Source organism: Lissotriton helveticus, chromosome 12, assembly GCF_964261635.1.
Source record: "Lissotriton helveticus chromosome 12, aLisHel1.1, whole genome shotgun sequence".
NCBI classification, from domain to species: Eukaryota; Metazoa; Chordata; class Amphibia; order Caudata; family Salamandridae; genus Lissotriton; species Lissotriton helveticus.
Genome location: NC_136073.1, coordinates 567,608,917 through 567,627,945, shown reverse-complemented (window position 1 = coordinate 567,627,945; position 19,029 = coordinate 567,608,917). Strand labels below are relative to the sequence as shown.

Sequence of the window (19,029 nt, the reverse complement as noted above, 5' to 3'; positions counted from 1 at the left end):
CTGTTGCCCAGTTGCATCTGGAGCTGAACATGGATGAATCTACATTGCTGTGCTGACAATAAATCCCCTTTGAATTTATTTGGATTCTGGATACTTTTTAACAACAGATCTTGCAGGCTCCAGCTACAAATAGATGCAAATATTTTTTCATGCAGCCATAACTTATGACAGAAGAGGCTTTGGCTGTTAATAAGAGCATTACAGTTTAGATCTCGGTCAACTGTGAAACCTAAATAGATTGGTCAGGCTTAAAGCCCATGGTCATAAAGCATGAGATTATTTTTCCAAGCAGGAATTTCATGACAAAAAACCACAGGCCTCGTTTTTTTGGCATTCTCCCTAAAAGAGTACATGCTATCAATTGCTGAATTTTACTAAGCATAGTTGCAGAAGATCCCCAATGGTGTCAGACTGCTGATTCATTTTAAATGGCTATGTTCGGAATATGAAATAGCTTGGATTCCAAAAGTTTCGATCATATTCCCATGCTGAGCATAAAGATTAAACAGAACTGAAGCTGGATCCCTGAAAGACTCCATAAGTAGATTCATAGATAACAAGAAAGAAACATGCATAGTTTTCGCTCGGGAAAGATAGAGTAGAATCATGAATGGGCTGTATCTTTTAGCCCGAAAGCAACAAGGTGATCCATGATGTTATTACAGTGACCCTATCAAAGATCACTTAGACGTCCAAAAGGAGAACTGCAGTAGTGCTGCTGTCATTAGGCTAGTCCTGCCAGGTATACCCCATTTTTACATACATTGTCCCATCCACACGACAATAATAATTCCGAACAGGTGACCTTTTACCTAGTATCTTGCTACTGTTGCTTCAAAACCTGGCTCTCGGTATTCTATCACAATCCCTGTACCAGAAAGCATTGTTGTTTGTCTTCAAAACATTTATGATTGTTTTCAAAACATCCATGATTGTTTTAAAAACATATCATTTCTTGAAAAAACCCTGGGTCACCACTTTAGTATAAAAGATCCTCACTCCCCCTACAAAGTAGAGGTGAATTCCTTTCAAGCTGACACGGGGTCCGGCATGCTGAATCTTCAACACGCAGCGGTCTGACATCCCTTGCGGGGTGTCATTCTCGATGCACAGACAGGTTCCTTCGGTCAAACCATCAGGTGAGGGGGCTGGTTCTTCCCTAGGGGTTTCTTGGCTACAGATACACATAGCTATACACATATACACCTACACATCCAGGCTAGGCTAGGTACATTTAGGCAAATGACTTAGGGTGTGCATTTTAGGAATATACAAGTGCTACTGTTTTTACCTGAACTACTTATGTTCATCTTATTAGCACTATGATAGAAATGTATCTACTATTTAATATATTGGTACTAGCAATCTCTTTTGGATGCTTCTGTCTCCTGATTGTCGCAGCACATATTTTTTCACAAGGCTGTCGCTGGCTCAATAAATACTTATTGAAATGTCCTAATCTGCATCCTGTGTATTTTCTGAGAGTAAGCAAGCATGAGTGTCTAAGCGTAACGTACTGTACTAGTTTCCACGTTCCCTGAGGAATCCAGGTTATCATGTTCAGTAGTTGCCAGAGACTACCTACACCACTGTAAGATACAGGTGGGTGGTAGTGGCACTATAGAGCTAGCTGGTCTAACGGCTGACATAGCCTGTGTAGGTGTTGGGAAGCGGTCGGGACACCAAGCCCTCAGTTTAGGTCATCCAAAACGTGCAGGTCCTGGGGGACTCCTAGGATCTTCACGATACTGCCTCTATCCTAAGATGTTGTTAACTCGTTCAGGACAGCAATAAGGACATCTCCATTTCATGTACTATTTGCGATCTTATTTCAGGCCAATCCAGAGAACTGAGAGAAATTGCACCGAGAAAATTTGGAAGGAATTTCTCAGTTAACTAATATGGTGTGAAGTATCAGTTAGAAAGGATATATAATGAATGAGTATTAGGCTTTTTCAAAATAAGCTTGATGATGGCTCTTTTCTAGCTGTTAGGGACTGGTGCTATGTCAAAGTCTAAATTAATTATCTTAGTGATCACAAGAAATGCTTTAAAGGGAAATGTATGTAGTACTGGAACAGGACATGGATCCTGAGTGGAGTTGACTTGATTTGGCTTAAAAAGCAATCAACCTCCCTTTCTGAAATGTGACCAAAATGAGACATGTGTTTTAGTAATGTCAATTTCTGTTTGAAATAGAAGAGAAACATGTGGTGTGTTTTTTAATGATTTTTTTTGTATATATATATATATATTGCTACTATCTACCTTGGCAAAGATAGAACCCAATGTATTACATAGATCCTAGAAGGATAGCATCTCATAATTTAATCAAACTTCCTTGACACAATTGACTAATGTAATAATTCCAGAGCCACGTTGGAAGTGTGCCTATTCATTTATGGGATAAAATGTGCTTTAGCTAGTCTTAGTGCTTCATTTGTATTATTTCAACAGATATTTAAAAACAATGTAAAATGCAACTGAATAGTCTTGCGCTATTATTTTAGCAAGATATGCCAGAAATGTATATATTGAAGTATTCTGAGAGAACCACACATGATAATTTCACAAAACACTACCTGTTTTTTAGTGATGAGAGAATGAAGTAAAAAAGAATATTTGTAAAATTACTAGAAAATGTTTCCATGAGTGCACTGGGGTCATTAGAATCTAAAATGGACAGGCATGGAGATTTAACATCAGGCACAGATACTTTTACATTTAAACCATGCCAATTATTCTTGGCATATGTATGAGGAGCTTTCTTAAGACAACTTAAAGCAAATCAGAGAAGACTATGATCAGTCCAGATTATAGGCTCAGTACTCAATTCATGAATCACTTCACCAGGACAAAAGCAGGTGAACTAATACATGACTTGCTGAATAAAAGGCTGAAATAGCCCTTTAAAATATACCAACATCTTCCGAGTGTGAAGCTAACATGTTTTAGCTAGCATTTCTACATCATCCACATGGGGAGAGGATGTGGCCAAAAGGCTAGAGCGGTCGACCTCGAAGTGGGGGAACCGCTTTTGATTTTCGGCAGGGACGCTCAACATCCTGTGATTCTGGGCAAATTACTTAATCTCCCCGTTCCTAACAAAAAGTAAAATGAATGTGTCTGTTGTAACGCAACTGGTGCTCATGTAAAGCACTTTGATACGTTCAGGTCTAGTCCGCGCTATATAAAACTCCAGGAGAAAGAAAATCTCCCAGAAAGACAATATGGTCTGCGCTGAAAGACATCCCTCATCTGTTGACTCCACAATTTTAACAACAAAAACTTTCATATTACATGTAGGATGATAAAGAAGGATAAATGTTGTTGCTTGGGTTGGAGAGATCTAACATCTACATGTTAATGTTTTTTGTCAGATGTTATCACATTTTTGTCAAACTGGAAGCCATCAAGTTCAACTTAGGAAAAATCATGACTATCTCCCTTCCTCTGCTTCTGTTGTGGTCACACCACCAGATTGTAATACACTTAACATGAAGCAATCATTAGGTCTGGCCATATACCTGAACAGTCACACATTCATGTTTCAATCACAAAGAGGCAATCTCACTCATAGGTCTGTAACAAATCAGCAATCTCCAAGGAAAGCATGGTAACAATCTCACCTTTAAAATAACACTCTTCAAAACATCATTCACATTCCTACTGTTGCCATGAAAAGCATTTATAGGTGACTCTAGGAAAGCAGAAGTACTGCTATTAATTCACACAGAGTAACATTTGAATGGACAGGCATATACTAGTCATTTAAATTTTATGAAGGTAGGAATCTCAGATTGGGACCAGCATAATGTCTTTAGTGAATCAATGAAAGTTTGGGCACCAATTTCCACCAGTCACTTGGTCACAGCACGGGCAGGAGATGGCTGTCTTCCTTTAGCACAGCACCAGTGCACTCTATGCAAATGTCTGCAACACAGAGGCCGCACTCTGGGAGTTACGAGGGTGATGCCATTGGACATCTTGGAGTAATACAGGAACAAACAACAATGTTTTTTTGATAGAAGACATTCAATTTCATTGAGACTACCTTTGGGATCCTTCATCTGCAATACCACAACTCTTACTTACACTACAAAACTCACAGATAAATATGCAATTGCCAAACCTTTTACAGAAAGATAAGTAAAATATAAAAAAAGACCAAAGTGCTCCATAAAAATGTGAGTTGGTGTAGTGCTTGTGAGTTCCGACTGTGTGAGGAATAATAACATATGACAAATCTTACCTTCATAGTTATTGGCGTTGAGCAACAGATATTATAAGGACATAGTTATAAATAGAACAAGTTGTCCCATACTCATTATACATTTCATATATGTGGTCAAAAACCAGAGTGATTGTCTATGCGTTGACCCCAGGATACATTTAAGTAGGGGTTTTCACTGGGACATAATTGAAGCACATACTGTATCAAGCAAAAATAATGCCACCAATACAGAGAATATGATAAAACTGGAAAACCAATTCCCTAATATTCCATCAAAACAGACAAGGGATTCCCCAATGCCTCAAGCACTCACACAACCAACAATGAGTGGAACAGGTGTACTCCTGAGAAGTTAACTTACCCAAGTGTTAAAAACCTTATAATACATAAAAAGAAAGACTAACACTACTTCAATAATTCCCTGTTAGCTACACGTTTAGCAAGTGGTATTTTAAACCAGTGCATATTTAATTTAAAAATATGCAACAGCATAAGAGAAGCAGCACATGATTATTGCTAATTCACATGCCATCCTGAAATGTGTTGAGAAAGGGCCAGATTTAGACATTTGACTATTCCTAAAAATCATTTGGGGTACATACCGTATATTTTTTGGGCGAAGAGCAAGAGGAAACCCAGTGTCTCTCCCTGTCTATGCTTACGATGACATTGTATATATTGTACAAAAAAAGGGGTGGGGTGGAGAAGATGTCTTCTTGTTTTTTTGTAGCAATCACCAGTGGTACTACCCAAGCATCTGTTCTAAAACAAACTTGGGTTGCAGAGTCTATTTTCTTGTTACGGCAACGCTGGGTCTACTGTCTTGCGTTCATATGAGGGGTCTATTATTTTGTGGGGCAGATCTTTCCCTCTCCTTTACCCTTAGTGCCATGCGAGGATTCGTTTTTTTGGACAATATAGGACCTCTCCTAACAATCACCTAAGGCATACATGCATGGTCCTGTAAAGAGGGGGTAGCTGTTATGTTTCCACCAGGCCTGGATGTGAAGAGCCCATTTGAAATAGAACCTCACAAAACCAAAGTTTACTGACATCACATGACAAATCTGCAAACACAAAAAACTGGTTTAGCTCTTAGAATTGCAGCTAGAAAGATTTACACCACAATTTGTTGCAAACAACGTATCACTGAAATTCATCATCGACAGCAGTCTCTCCTTCAAAGTGCACATCCACAGGGGAAGGTTTCTGTCAATTCCTCTTTCAAAGAATAAACCCCTCCAGTCCTGAAAAAGACTTCAGAACCAGTGTACAAGCCTGAGTCCTCTACTATCTCTAGACTGAGGAAGCGATCTGTTTGCAGGCCCTGAGATTAAAATCTGACTCCAGTGAAAACCTCTACCTGGTGTGCCTCTTCCCATTAAAAGTTCACAGATGTACAGCCAAAACAACCCAATCCTGAAAGAACATCACTGACCCTCTTAGTAAACTGCATCACTTTTATGGTCTAATGAAGCACCTACAAGGCAGTAGCTATGAATAAACCACTGTACACGGGCAAACAAATTGCCATCTAAGAAGGCCAACACATCAACACACAAACATCTGACACATCACCAGATTAGAAATCAAAAGGTTAGATTGTTTGCTTATTCTTCTTTCTCCACTTCAGACAGGTCTTGAAAATTGCCCTTGTCATGGAATCTCTTTTCCACTATTTTTAACCGCATGCGCGCTAGCGGTTTTCCCGCTGTGCGCTGGGTTTTTAAAAAACCCGCGGTTCATGACGAGCTCAGCTCGTCATGAGCGTACGAGAGGTGTAACTCATGACGAGCTGAGCTCGTCATCCGCTTCGAAGGGGTTAAAGAACATACTCAGTATGATGTAACTCCATTCCCCATTTAAAAAAAATGGATTGCCCCATAACTTCCTTCTATATACAGTTCTTCGTTGACTACCAGCTCTATAATGCTCTATGAGGTCCTGAATCTATATACATACATTCACACCATCAATACATATTCCACCCCTCATAATATTGCACTTTGGTACACATGCATGTTTAGGCTTGTGATCATTTCAAAGCTCTCCTAGCACTGACCTGGGGTACACATTTAGTGTCCAGTTGAGCACGGCGAATGTCTCGCTCTTCTCCAGCTCCCATGTCAAAATCTGTTGCAGGTGTCCTACCAGATTCTTGTGATACATGGCCACACACTCGTCCACTATATGGTAATGCGGTGGGCAGCACTGCACCATTAAGTGTGTTACAATATTGAGCTCATCCAGAATGTTGTTCTGTAAGGCTGCTAGATGTCTAGCCAGACCGTGGCCCCTGATGTCCAGTTGGGTTGCACGAAAACGTGCTGCTATAGATTCCTGGGTGACCCGGAAGAAAGCTTGTCGCCAGGCCTTGGGGCGTCCAGGTGGAAGGAATCTATGATGACTACTGCCCTCCAGCAATGCACTGTCTATTTTCTCCTCCCGCTCTATAATGCGCACTGCAGAGACAAAGAGTGTGGGGTCCTTACGCACCAAGGTTGTACCACACACCACAACATCCCAAAGCTCCTGGGCAAGTTCCTCGCTCAACTCCTGCACACCAGCAAAATAGGTCAGCACAAGTTTTTGGTCTTGTGCACTGAGAGTACCTCCACAGGCACGGGTGATCTGACGAAGGATGTCATCACGCCAGCACTCCAGCTCCATCAGCTTTGTGTGAGACTCCAAGAGCTGACGCCCATCGATTAGGCGGTGGGTCTCTGCAATTGCTTCTGGCACTATTGAGAGAACAGGTGGCATAAAACATCATGGAATGCGAAACGCAGCAACGAAGAGATTGGGCTAGAGTGTGCAAGGCGGCATAAAGAGGGAAACAAAGCAGAAGGTGACAGGTGGGGGATGAGACAAGGTTGGGGTGAGCTGAACTGAACTGAACAAAAAGAGAATCAAGGGGGAAAGAAAAGGTAGGAAGTTTGGGAGAAGGTAAGACAGAGAGAAAGAAAGTCACAAAGCACTACGTAAAGTGTGAAGAAGAATGGAGTTTGTAGAGTGTATGGATAAAATACCTCCTTCCATTAGGGCATTACTAGGTCAATGCTGCTGGAAACTGTTGGGCTGGATGAAAGGGATAAGAAATGTCAAGGGAGGTGCTCAGTACAGGACACCATTCTGCTATTTTCTGACATTACGAGACCAGTACCGATTGGAAGAAAAATCCGCCTCTGCTCGGTGCTTGCCTCAAGTATAACAAAGTTCTTCTTACTTGGGGAATGCTGAATGGGGAAGAATAAGAAAACCTAAAACTGGAGAGAGGGGGACATTGAAAGTGGCTTGAAAAAGAGGCTTATACATGAGGAATGAATGGGAAGGACAGGAGAAGAGAGTGTCAGTTAGAGGGAGAGGGAACACATGAGATAAATTAACAGTGAGCGATAGGAAAAAGGGAAAAAGAGACTGGAAGAGGAAGAACTATAGAGGGACAGGTAGAAAGCAAGTGCTATATATATAATCATGGGAGAAAGGGTCACTGTGAAAAAAGTACATTGACTCACATGAGAAGACATGTGGTAATTTACAAACCACTGCACTCAGCTGGACATGCTCAGACACCACCTCTCGTAGCTGCTCCAGCTTGATGAGACATTCAGCCTTGGGATCCCACTCCAGCCGCACCTCAGCAAGGGTCTCACGTGCACTCCGCAAATCATCTAGAGCTGAGTGCAGTTGCTTCACCCCCGTGCCAACTCCCTCCAGGTAGGATTGGATCACAGACTGTGGAAAACACCTCATGATCAGGAATGCAAGGAAAAAGACATCAGCCCCAGCTCTCCAGTCTGGAACATGCACTCAAAACCCTTAAACCCACTTCCATAATCAACTTCAGCCCTTTGCCCCTTTCTTGTGTCACAGTCTCTTAAGGCTAAAAGAAAAGGGATCATGTTGAAATGATAGCCCTAAAAAGAAATTATTTATCTATTGGTTCACATTTGGAGCAAGATTATCAGGGTCTTGGTACCACCCGGAAGAAAGAATCTTCTTTGGGTCTCACAATGTTCCGCACAAAAGAGAAATTATATACAGGAAGTGTAGTGTTGTTTGAGTTAGCAACAATGGAAACCCTTTTTGGCTCCTGATGGACTTCGTTGAATTGTTACTTAAGTGTTAGAGCGTAGCAAAGTGAATGCAGGTTTAGTATGTTGAGTTTGCGGTTACACGCAGATGAATAAAGACATTTAATACCAAGCGCTGTGTGTGTCATAGTCATTGGCGGGTACCAGGCTACAGAGGACGCTACAACTGGCTACAAGATAGGGGATAATAATCATAGCCCTGGTGCAGTGAGCTGATCATGCATGCCATGTATGCCTCAGTAGAAGTGCAGAATCAACCTTTTGTGTATGTGAAGTCAAAGCGCAACTCTAGCCAGTGTGAAGTATTTAAAGATAACCAAAACTTAATTGAGAAACCTACACATTGTTGGCCAAAAACCTGCTGGTGGGGCTGTAAAGAGAGGTACTGCTCTACTATGCTACCTAAAGCTATATATCATAAGGAGTGGTTAAGTTAAAGGCAGATATAACCAAGTTTTGAAAGAACAGCAAATAACGACAGCAAATTGCAAGATAAAGCTGCGATTAGAAGCGCTGCAAGGCCAAGGTCAACCAGGTTTCAGACAGTACAAAGAGACACCTAAAAGCAAAGCAATCCAGATACAAGAAACGGTTGTCTGCTTACCAACACAATTAAAGAGAGTGATCATACCACAGCCCCAGGTGAAGTGGCCCTGGAGGATGTTCCTAGAGTTGTGCTTGTGGAGCAGTCCATACACAAAGCGGTGCACCACCTAAGCTGCCAAATGGGGCTCAGAACAACTTCATAGGTCTCTGAAGATTAAAAGCTGAGAGCGGCAATTGGAAAAATGAAAAGCTGTTGAAAACAATGAAAAGCAAGAACGAGGCTATGTTTTTGGTGATTATTAAAGATAACCTACAGGCCAGCACATCGCAGGGCCTCAGAGATAGTTTGCATAAACAAGATCACCAAGCAGCATCAGAAAGCACACTACTTTCCACATCTGTAAGTTCCTCAAACTGTTATAATGCTGCAGCCTTCCTGAAACCACCACCACCATTCGATGCTGCCAAAAAGTAGAATATTGGTGACAGATGGACTGCGTAGATAGAGACATCTTATGTTTTCATTGATGCGCTAGAAGACACATAACAAGAATATTATCAAATACATTAAGAATCTTGCTGGTGAAGGTGTAAAAGAAATCATAAAGAAAATGCCACTAGCTGATGAAATTACCACAAATCAAAGCAGCCTTGAATCTCAAGTTAAATCAAATGCCAAATGTAGATTACAAGTGGTACATTTTCAGTTAAGAACTACAAAACGTTTAAGAAACCATCGCCAGATTTGTTGAGAGACTGGATACACTCATCAAACACTAAGTTAAAAGAGGTCAACTACGAGGAAGCCATACGACTCAGAGTGCTTGACAGATGCTTGTCAGATTCATTCAACCGATGAATGCTGAGAGAAACTCAGTCTGGAGTGAGTTTTTATGCCTGCCAGAGCTGATGAGCATGCTGATTAAGAAGCTGCTGACATGGAGGTTGGAGGTGCCCAGAATTAGTCAGTCATGAACATGAAAAGTAAGCAAAAGCACAAGGCAGAAGGACAGAGTGAAGTCTACACAGAAAAATAAATTATACTTCAAGTGTAGATTTTTGTTTCCACATGAAGGAAAATGTCCCACCATTGGACAGATTTGCAAAGGCTGTGGGAAGGAGAAACATTTTGTAATGGCTTGCAGGGAGAAGGAAAAAATAAGTGTGTCACGGCGCAAAGAAAAAATGGCCACCCAAATGTTCCAGAAGCGATGTTCAACGCATACCCACAAATGAAGTCGATCGCCATCTAAATCATTGTCACAAAGTTCTTCAGTATCAATATCAAGTGAAAGTGAAGAAGATGGGTGTGCAATATCGATGTTTACAGGTCAAAGAAAAGACATGAAAAACCATCAAAGTCATTCAAACACTGTCCGAAAATTACGCTCAGTGTAAACGGTTGCTCAGTACCCTTTATTATTATCGACCGTGGTGCGTTGATAAACATAATGCCTGAAGAGACATACAATGAATTATCTCCATTGCCCTGACTTACATCATCGAAAACTAAAGTGTATACATGGGCTGCATCAACGCCATTAAAAAGTCAAGGTTCCTTTGTAGCAATGATGAAACACAAGAAAGCAAATGTACAAGCACATATTCATGTACTTCAAGGTACGACATCAAGTGACTGTTAACTCAGCTTCAGCACAGCTGCTGTTATGAGACTGATATCAGTGAACTATAACATGAATGCTCATCACAAAATAGTAAGTCAGTACCCTTCATTGTTTCATGGGTTAAGAAAACTCAAGACTATGAAAGTACAACTACAAATAAATGTGGGCATCTGCCCTGTTGCTCAAAGACACAGACAAATTGCAATCCGTTTAGAGGACGCTGTTGAAAAAGAAATTGAGTCATTACTCAAGCCTGATATCATTGAGCGTTCTACTGGTAAAGTAAGGTGTTTTCTCCCATAGTGGCAGTACCCAAAAAGGACAAAGAAGGTGCTGTAGGCATCTGCGTTGATGTATGTCAAGTGAACAAGGTAACTGAAAGACAACGACATACAGGTCCACACATTGTAGACATGATAACACAATTGAATGGTGCGAAGGTCTTCTCTTGCCTTGATATGAATAAAGGATATCATCAGTTGGAACTTGAAGAGAAATGCTGGTACATTACAACCTTTTCTATTCAAAATGGTCTGTTCTGATATAAAAGACTGAGTTTCAGTGTGTCATCATCATTCGACGTATCATCTAGCCTGTCATTAATACTTTCAATTATAGTGATGACATATTGGTTTCCGTAACTACAGAGAAGGAGCACGATAAAGCTCTCATGTAAGTGTTTCATTTACATATTGATGCAGGTTTAACTTTGAATGCTGAGAAATGTGAGTTTCATAAGACAAAGCTAAACAACTTTGGCCATATCTTTTCTGATGGGGGTATGACACCCGAACCAGCTAAAGTGCAAGCGTTGTCAAATGCCAGTCCACCACAGGATGTTTATATGTTACGTTCATTCCTTGGCATGGCCAGCTGCTGTTTAAGATACATATGGGACTTTGCCAACGTAAGTGCTCCGTTTAGAGACTTGATGAAAAAAAATGTTTCACGTCATTGGTCACATGAATGCGAGCACAGTTGCAAGAAAATCAAACAAGCTATTGAAAACTCTACTGAAATGGCATAATTTGATCCAAACCGTCATACTGAGGTTGTTGTCGACACTAGCTCAGTCGGGTGAGGCATAATCCTTGCCAGCACAGCAGACACTCAAATGCCCAACGACATATTGTGGCATATGCAAGCAGAAATTTGTCCCAAACTTAACGTGCTTATTCACAACCTGAGAAAGAAAGTTTAGCAGTGGTGTGGGCTTGTGAACATTTCCACTTATTTCTATGTAGTCTGTGGTGCAGTACAACGCTTGCCATGACAGTCATGGAAAACAGATAACTATAAGGCATATATCTTGCATCACCTTCTACATGTCCATTGTAACTACTGCTGACCTTAAGGAATGTTCAGTTATCCCATCTATGGCAGGAAAAAGTCTGAATGTTCTGGGAGGTGCTCCTGCCAGGCACAAATTCACTCTGATCTGCATAGATTAGATATGGCAGCAGTGGCAAGAATATAGTGGCTGGGACTATTCCTATAACTTTGCAGCTCAGATTGATCCTAAACAAGGGGTGGTAAGGAAGAAATTCAGAAAATCACAATTCTTTCAACAGAAGAGTAATAATAAATACACAGTTGGGGGAGGGTAAGTTGCCAGCATTTTTTCTGGCATCATACATATCTAGTAATGGATATGCCTGTTATTCTTGGAAGGAACTGTAGAATTCTGATTGCAGGCCATCACAGGTGGGAGTCGTATTCAACAACAGTTGGGACCCTTCTCATTTAATCATGAATACTGCAACTGACTCTTCTAGTGCTTCCTTTTACTCTTGGACTAATATCTTTAAACTCGAGGTCTGCAGGGATTCGCAAATGCAGGCTTCCTCGAAATGTATTGCAGCGAATTTAGCTCCAGTACAATACGTCAGTTTGATTGTTTTGCTGCGCTATCAAGATTGGTATAGGTTCGGCATTGGCAAGCCTAGCCAGTAACCTACCAGCTTTGTCATCTTCTAATTGTTGTCTAGGGACATCTTCAATATAATCCTTCAAGCCCAGCCTATTTAATGTTTCGGCATGTCGAGCCTTCTTCTGAACCAGAGTTGCCCTCAAAAGTGCATCACTACACAAATTTGAGTATTCTTCAGTTTCTTCTTCAATTTATTTCCAGTGTCTTCAGTTCCCTAAGTAAAACCGCTCTTACTCATGTGGATGTCTTAGTACCAATACTGTTCATATATACTTTAAACGTCTACCATGCAATCAACATGTTCCCAGCTATATCAGCGTTTGCCCTGAAACAAAAAACTATCTCCTCTTTGATTGTCCCCTTGCATACCATGCATCTGAGTGCTTCAGGCAGCAGTTGCCTGCTAGAGACAAACATGAAAGGTCTTCCCCATCCAAGTGTGACTAACAAAGAATTATGGTCTGATATTGTTTTTGCTAGGTACTTGAGCACAGGGAGAGCCCGTGTGGAGAAAACAGGAATGTGTAGATGGTGGTGTGTAGGTCACCCATGGAAGAAGTCTTCTCTATGCAGGGTGTGTGTAGCTCTTAATATGAAGAGTCAAGTCGCAGCCTTTCATCCAAGCCTAGAGCAAAGCAATTATGCACCCAAAGATGCCCCTGGCAATGATGGATGAGACCTATGAAGAAGCAGATTCATCACACAGTTAAATACCCCACCTATCAGCTGTGGCAAGTATAGGGTGGCTGTAAGGTCTCTCAGTCTGCCAACTTTGATTGTTCTTCCATTCTACACCTTGCTACTGAGGCTCATGTAGAACTCTAGGCATTATCCATGTGTTTAGAAAGTCAATGGTGTCGGCTCCTGTCACCAAATTGGATTGCTGCTCCAGCTGTTTTTTTACCCAATTGACATGATTTCACTCATGTGGCAGTGTACCTACCACACGTAACCATATGGATTACTAGACTGTCTATGGTAAATGCACACAGCACCTCTTGCACCTCTGGCTAAGTTTGCGCTATTGAGACACTTACATCTTTTAGTTCCCACCCATCCCCAAGAGAACTGTTCTACCTCCAGCATATATTAGTAGTCAAGACATACTGACATCTAATTCCCAGATTCAACAGCAAACAGTAGAGAGAATACCTCTAATGCATCAAAACAGTACGGGGACTCTCCATAGTCCTAGTTGTCAGGCTCTTCAGGACTTTCAACCATAATATGGTGGTATAAAACATGATGCGAGTAATATCACTATAACCATGAAGTCTGAAAGAGTGCTAGGAACCCACATGCAAATTAGAATGCTGATGGCCCCATCTGGGTTTTGAAGAGGTATATAAATAGTACAATACAAGGAATGTGCCACCCAAAAAGTGGAGGATTCCATGACTTCACCCCAAAAGGTCACCATTGTAGCGTCCTACCAGCCTAGGTACTTGGCAATAACCACACCTCACATGGAGAGCACTTTTATGCATCTTCATTCTGCTGCATGTAAGTCAGAACTCAACATTCTAACCCTGCCTTCAATTCATCTCTCCAACACTTACGTCACAGACCTATGGTGTACAGAGGGAACCCAAAAGCGTTCCAGTCTTCTTTTATTTACAAGACACTACAGCCATGTTCCTGATCTAATACAAGAACGTCTTTCTTCTAGTGAATCTCCTAGCTGAGGTGCCACATCATTAGGTGAAACTATTGCTTGTAGAAGAAATGAAAAATGTTATGCAGGGTCCGGAGAGCTGTTACATCTTAGAGGATGATGTGCTGCCACTTGGAAGGCTCCGAAGCGAGGAAGGCCACTGCTGCCAGGAGCTATTGCCTTAGAGAACCAGAATCAGAAGGGCTGAGACATTCCACCGCTACCAATGCCATAGGCATTAGCCGGCCAACCCTATGAGGCTACAGAGGAAGAGGCCTTTCCCCCTGAAGAGGAAGAAGGCGGTACGGAGTCCTCCTTGAGAAAGTCCCAATGGCAGTGTCAGCAGGGAAAGTAAAGTTTAAGAGGACCCGGATTATGTTCATTTTGCCATGGAGGCATACCTCTCGATTCAGCCTCCTTTGAAAAGTGTCACACTCATCGGACTCATCTTCAGCCCCCACACAAGCAAAATAGCTCCCGTAGACTTCAATGGCATCTGTAGACGTGAACATTTTCCTCACCCTCCAAAAAAGGCCTGATCAGTAATAATTTCAAAGGGCTCACTCTCCTTAGGCAGCCAGTCTCGCCCTCCATGGAGAATGAAACGGTAGAAAGGGATGTGGATGCAGTTCTAACGTGTGCAGTACGAGTTTCAGCCTGGCCTGTGTCCCCACTGTGGCCTACCTTCATATTCTTGGCAAAAAAGCCCCTCTTGGGTTGAAGCCAGACTGACATCTTGTGGTACAGATTACAGCCAGGTACCTTTTAAAGCCCATCTGGCACACAACGACAAGGAAAGAGTCAGGAAGCGAGGCGTTTAATTACTGACAGCTCCTACAAGCACAGTGTAGCTTTGCCTCTACTCAGCAACTTACTGGTTGTTTTAACTTCTCTGCTTCTGGGGGAGTTGGAGCTCAGTCAGCAAATACAAGTATCCGTGTGGGTTGAAGCATACACAGAAGTATAAAAAGTAAAACATAAATAAATAAAATTAAAGAAAGAAGTAAACCAAAAATAAAGATTTACAAAAGAAGAAAAGTGGGCATGGCACATATAATTGTTGATATGGAACGTGAGAAATGTACGAGTTTAAAGGCTAAAAAATCCGTTTTAAACGTTCAGCCACAAGCATGCACGAATGTCAACAGATAAAAATGAATGCAATAATGAAATATTGTTTTAATATAACAAGGCCCATGGTATTAAGAATGTGTGCCGCAAGAACAGAGGGAGGTTCTGCATGGGTCATCAATAGTAGATTAGAGGGGTCTTTCCTATCATAATAGTCTCACTAGAAACAGACGGGATTAAATTACCTTAGCTGCTTTGCTTTGGGAATCTGTGAAATAGAATCTAAAAATCCAATTTCCCCCGACCACACACCCTCACCGACACAAGAGGCCTCAGCCTTGATCAGACCCTGTGAAGAAATACCAAACTTAGCCCCCTTGCACACCCTGCCCCAGGTCTTACAACCATTCAATATAAGTAGCTCAGCTGGCCGCACCCAAAACTGCACACTCCCTGAAAACCTTTTGAGGGCTTCACATGTCCCATCTACTTAATAGCCATCATTAGGAATTATTTGAAATAATACTTTGACTTCAGTTTACATGACCTCACCTCCAGTAAACTTGATATTTGCCGCAATAACACATCATATGTAATATGTCCAGGTCACAGAAATGGTATCTGGTATCTAATAACACGCTATCCAGCCACAAACAAACAATGCTAACTACAGTAAACATCTGAATGCTTAAAAGTGGAGCAGGGATATTCTATCCCCTAGGAACACAACCTGCCTTTAAGTCTTTCCTATGTGTTTGTTACATATTAAAATGTTAATAAAGTTTTTTTAATTTAAATTGACTAAGTCAAGGCACACCACACCCTCTTAGCAGTCAAGTTCCGTGTCAAATAAAAGCCTCCATAGCAAATATCAATGTATTTAGGGCAGCTTGTCCTCCCATCTTAAAGCACTTAAAATTGGCATTCACCCACTCTCACTGTCCAATAGAATCCGACCTCCTTTTTAGGTTTCGACCTGGCGATCTGCGCAAGCAGTTCGCGCAGGTGAAATATTTTGTTTACCATATTGGCTATTGGAACGTCCCCCACCTCCCATTAGCTAGCTCCATAAATGGAGGCTAGCCATTGGGAGCCGGATCTGTCCGTCAAGGCCGGACCAGATTCGGGGGCGTTCCCGCGATTTTTTCCCTCTCCGCCTCTGCGATGTCGTCATCGCGGCGGTGGGCGGAGCTTCGTTTTTTTTCCTTCTGTGTTTGTTTTGGTCATTCCATGCGAGGAAGCCCAGGTGAGTGCTTGTTTTTTAGTGGTGGAGCACGTGAATTCAGTGTACGTTAGTTAAAAATACATGATGAAGACACAGGCCACGATCTGGCTGTTCATCAAGTGCATGGGCGCTAAAACTAATTTTTGCCCCTTTATTTGTAGTGAGGACTACGCAGTGGTTTGTCTGATGTGAAATTGCTCGGCTGATCCCCTTTGTTGCAGCATGCATAACTTTTCATTCTTTCAGTTCGACTTTACAGTCCGTTTTAATAATGTCCTTAAAACTGCGGGTGTTCAGTACCCAAACGGCCTAAATAGACTCGTATGGGCTAAGCATCTCGTGCCCCTCGTGAGACACTTGTAAAACTGCTCATAAGATTTGCAACAGGGAGTTTTTTCATGGTTTGGCATTTTTCGTAATGCATTACAGTTGAATTTATATAGCGCTTCATATCCTAACCGCACTGCAAAGCGCTGAAGAGCATCATAGAGAGTGCAGAGTGGAGAGTGCATAGGTAGTGCAGAGTGCATGGAGAGTGCAGAGTGCATGGAGAGTGCAGAGTGCATGGAGAGTGCATAGGGAGTGGAGAGTGCATAGGGAGTGGAGAGTGCATAGGGAGTGGAGAGTGCATAGGGAGTGGAGAGTGCATAGGGAGTGGAGAGTGCATAGGGAGTGGAGAGTGCATAGGGAGTGGAGAGTGCATAGGGAGTGGAGAGTGCATAGGGAGTGCAGAGTGGAGAGTGCATAGGGAGTGCATAGGGAGTGGAGAGTGCATAGGGAGTGGAGAGTGCATCGGGAGTGGAGAGTGCATCGGGAGTGGAGAGTGCATAGGGAGTGGAGAGTGCATAGGGAGTGGAGAGTGCATAGGGAGTGGAGAGTGCATAGGGAGTGCAGAGTGGAGAGTGCATAGGGAGTGCATAGGGAGTGGAGAGTGCATAGGGAGTGGAGAGTGCATAGGGAGTGGAGAGTGCATCGGGAGTGGAGAGTGCATAGGGAGTGGAGAGTGCATAGGGAGTGGAGAGTGCATAGGGAGTGGAGAGTGCATAGGGAGTGGAGAGTGCATAGGGAGTGGAGAGTGCATAGGGAGTGGAGAGTGCATAGGGAGTGGAGAGTGCAGAGTGCAGAGTGCATAGGGAGTGGAGAGTGGAGAGTGCATAGGGACTGCAGAGTGCATAGGGAGTGCAGAGTGGGGAGTGGAGAGTGCATAGGGAGTGGAGAGTGGGGAGTGGAGAGTGCATAGGGAGTGGAGAGTGGGGAGTGGAGAGTGCATAGGGAGTGCAGAGTGGATAGGGAGTGGAGAGTGGAGAGTGCATAGGGAGTGCAGAGTGGATAGGGAGTGGAGAGTGGAGAGTGCATAGGGACTGCAGAGTGGATAGGGAGTGGAGAGTGGAGAGTGCATAGGGACTGCAGAGTGCATAGGGAGTGCAGAGTGGGGAGTGGAGAGTGCATAGGGAGTGCAGAGTGGAGAGTGCATAGGGAGTGCAGAGTGGAGAGTGCATAGGGAGTGCAGAGTGGAGAGTGCATAGGGAGTGCAGAGTGGAGAGTGCATAGGGAGTGCAGAGTGGAGAGTGCATAGGGAGTGGAGAGTGCATAGGGAGTGCAGAGTGGAGAGTGCATAGGGAGTGCAGAGTGGAGAGTGCATAGGGAGTGCAGAGTGGAGAGTGCATAGGGAGTGCAGAGTGGAGAGTGCATAGGGAGTGCAGAGTGGAGAGTGCATAGGGAGTGCAGAGTGCATAGGGAGTGCAGAGTGCATAGAGAGTGCATAGGGAGTGCAGAGTGCATAGGGAGTGGAGAGTGCATAGGGAGTGGAGAGTGCATAGGGAGTGGAGAGTGCATAGGGAGTGCAGAGTGGGGAGTGGAGAGTGCATAGGGAGTGCAGAGTGGAGGGTGCATAGGGAGTGCAGAGTGGAGAGTGCATAGGGAGTGCAGAGTGGAGAGTGCATAGGGAGTGGAGAGTGGAGAGTGCATAGGGAGTGGAGAGTGCATAGGGAGTGGAGAGTGCATAGGGAGTGGAGAGTGCATAGGGAGTGGAGAGTGCAGAGTGCATAGGGAGTGCAGAGTGGGGAGTGGAGAGTGCATAGGGAGTGCAGAGTGGAGAGTGCATAGGGAGTGCAGAGTGGAGAGTGCATAGGGAGTGCAGAGTGGAGAGTGCATAGGGAGTGCAGAGTGGAGAGTGCATAGGGAGTGGAGAGTGGAGAGTGCATAGGGAGTGGAGAGTGCATAGGGAGTGGAGAGTGCATAGGGAGTGGAGAGTGCATAGGGAGTGGAGAGTGCATAGGGAGTGGCGAGTGCATAGGGAGTGGAGAGTGCAGAGTGCATAGGGAGTGCAGAGTGCAGAGTGCATAGGGAGTGGAGAGTGCAGAGTGCATAGGGAGTGGAGAGTGCAGAGTGCATAGGGAGTGGAGAGTGCAGAGTGCATAGGGAGTGGAGAGTGCATAGGGAGTGGAGAGTGCATAGGGAGTGGAGAGTGCATAGGGAGTGCAGAGTGGAGAGTGCATAGGGAGTGCATAGGGAGTGGAGAGTGCATAGGGAGTGGAGAGTGCATAGGGAGTGGAGAGTGCATCGGGAGTGGAGAGTGCATAGGGAGTGGAGAGTGCATAGGGAGTGGAGAGTGCATAGGGAGTGGAGAGTGCATAGGGAGTGGAGAGTG

At 43.3% G+C, this 19,029-nt stretch overlaps 1 protein-coding gene across 1 annotated transcript in view; it reads right to left on the bottom strand.

Moving 5' to 3' along the window:
- Positions 1–19,029, bottom strand: part of LOC144797756 (exocyst complex component 3-like protein) — a 199,864-nt gene that overhangs the window by 131,369 nt on the left and 49,466 nt on the right. Inside the window, exons 3-4 of the mRNA XM_078668517.1 lie at positions 7,750–7,969; positions 6,297–6,975 (exon numbers count right to left, since the gene is read on the bottom strand). Of these exons, the coding sequence (XP_078524643.1) occupies positions 6,297–6,975; positions 7,750–7,969 (899 nt within the window). The remainder of the gene's footprint in view (positions 1–6,296; positions 6,976–7,749; positions 7,970–19,029) is intronic.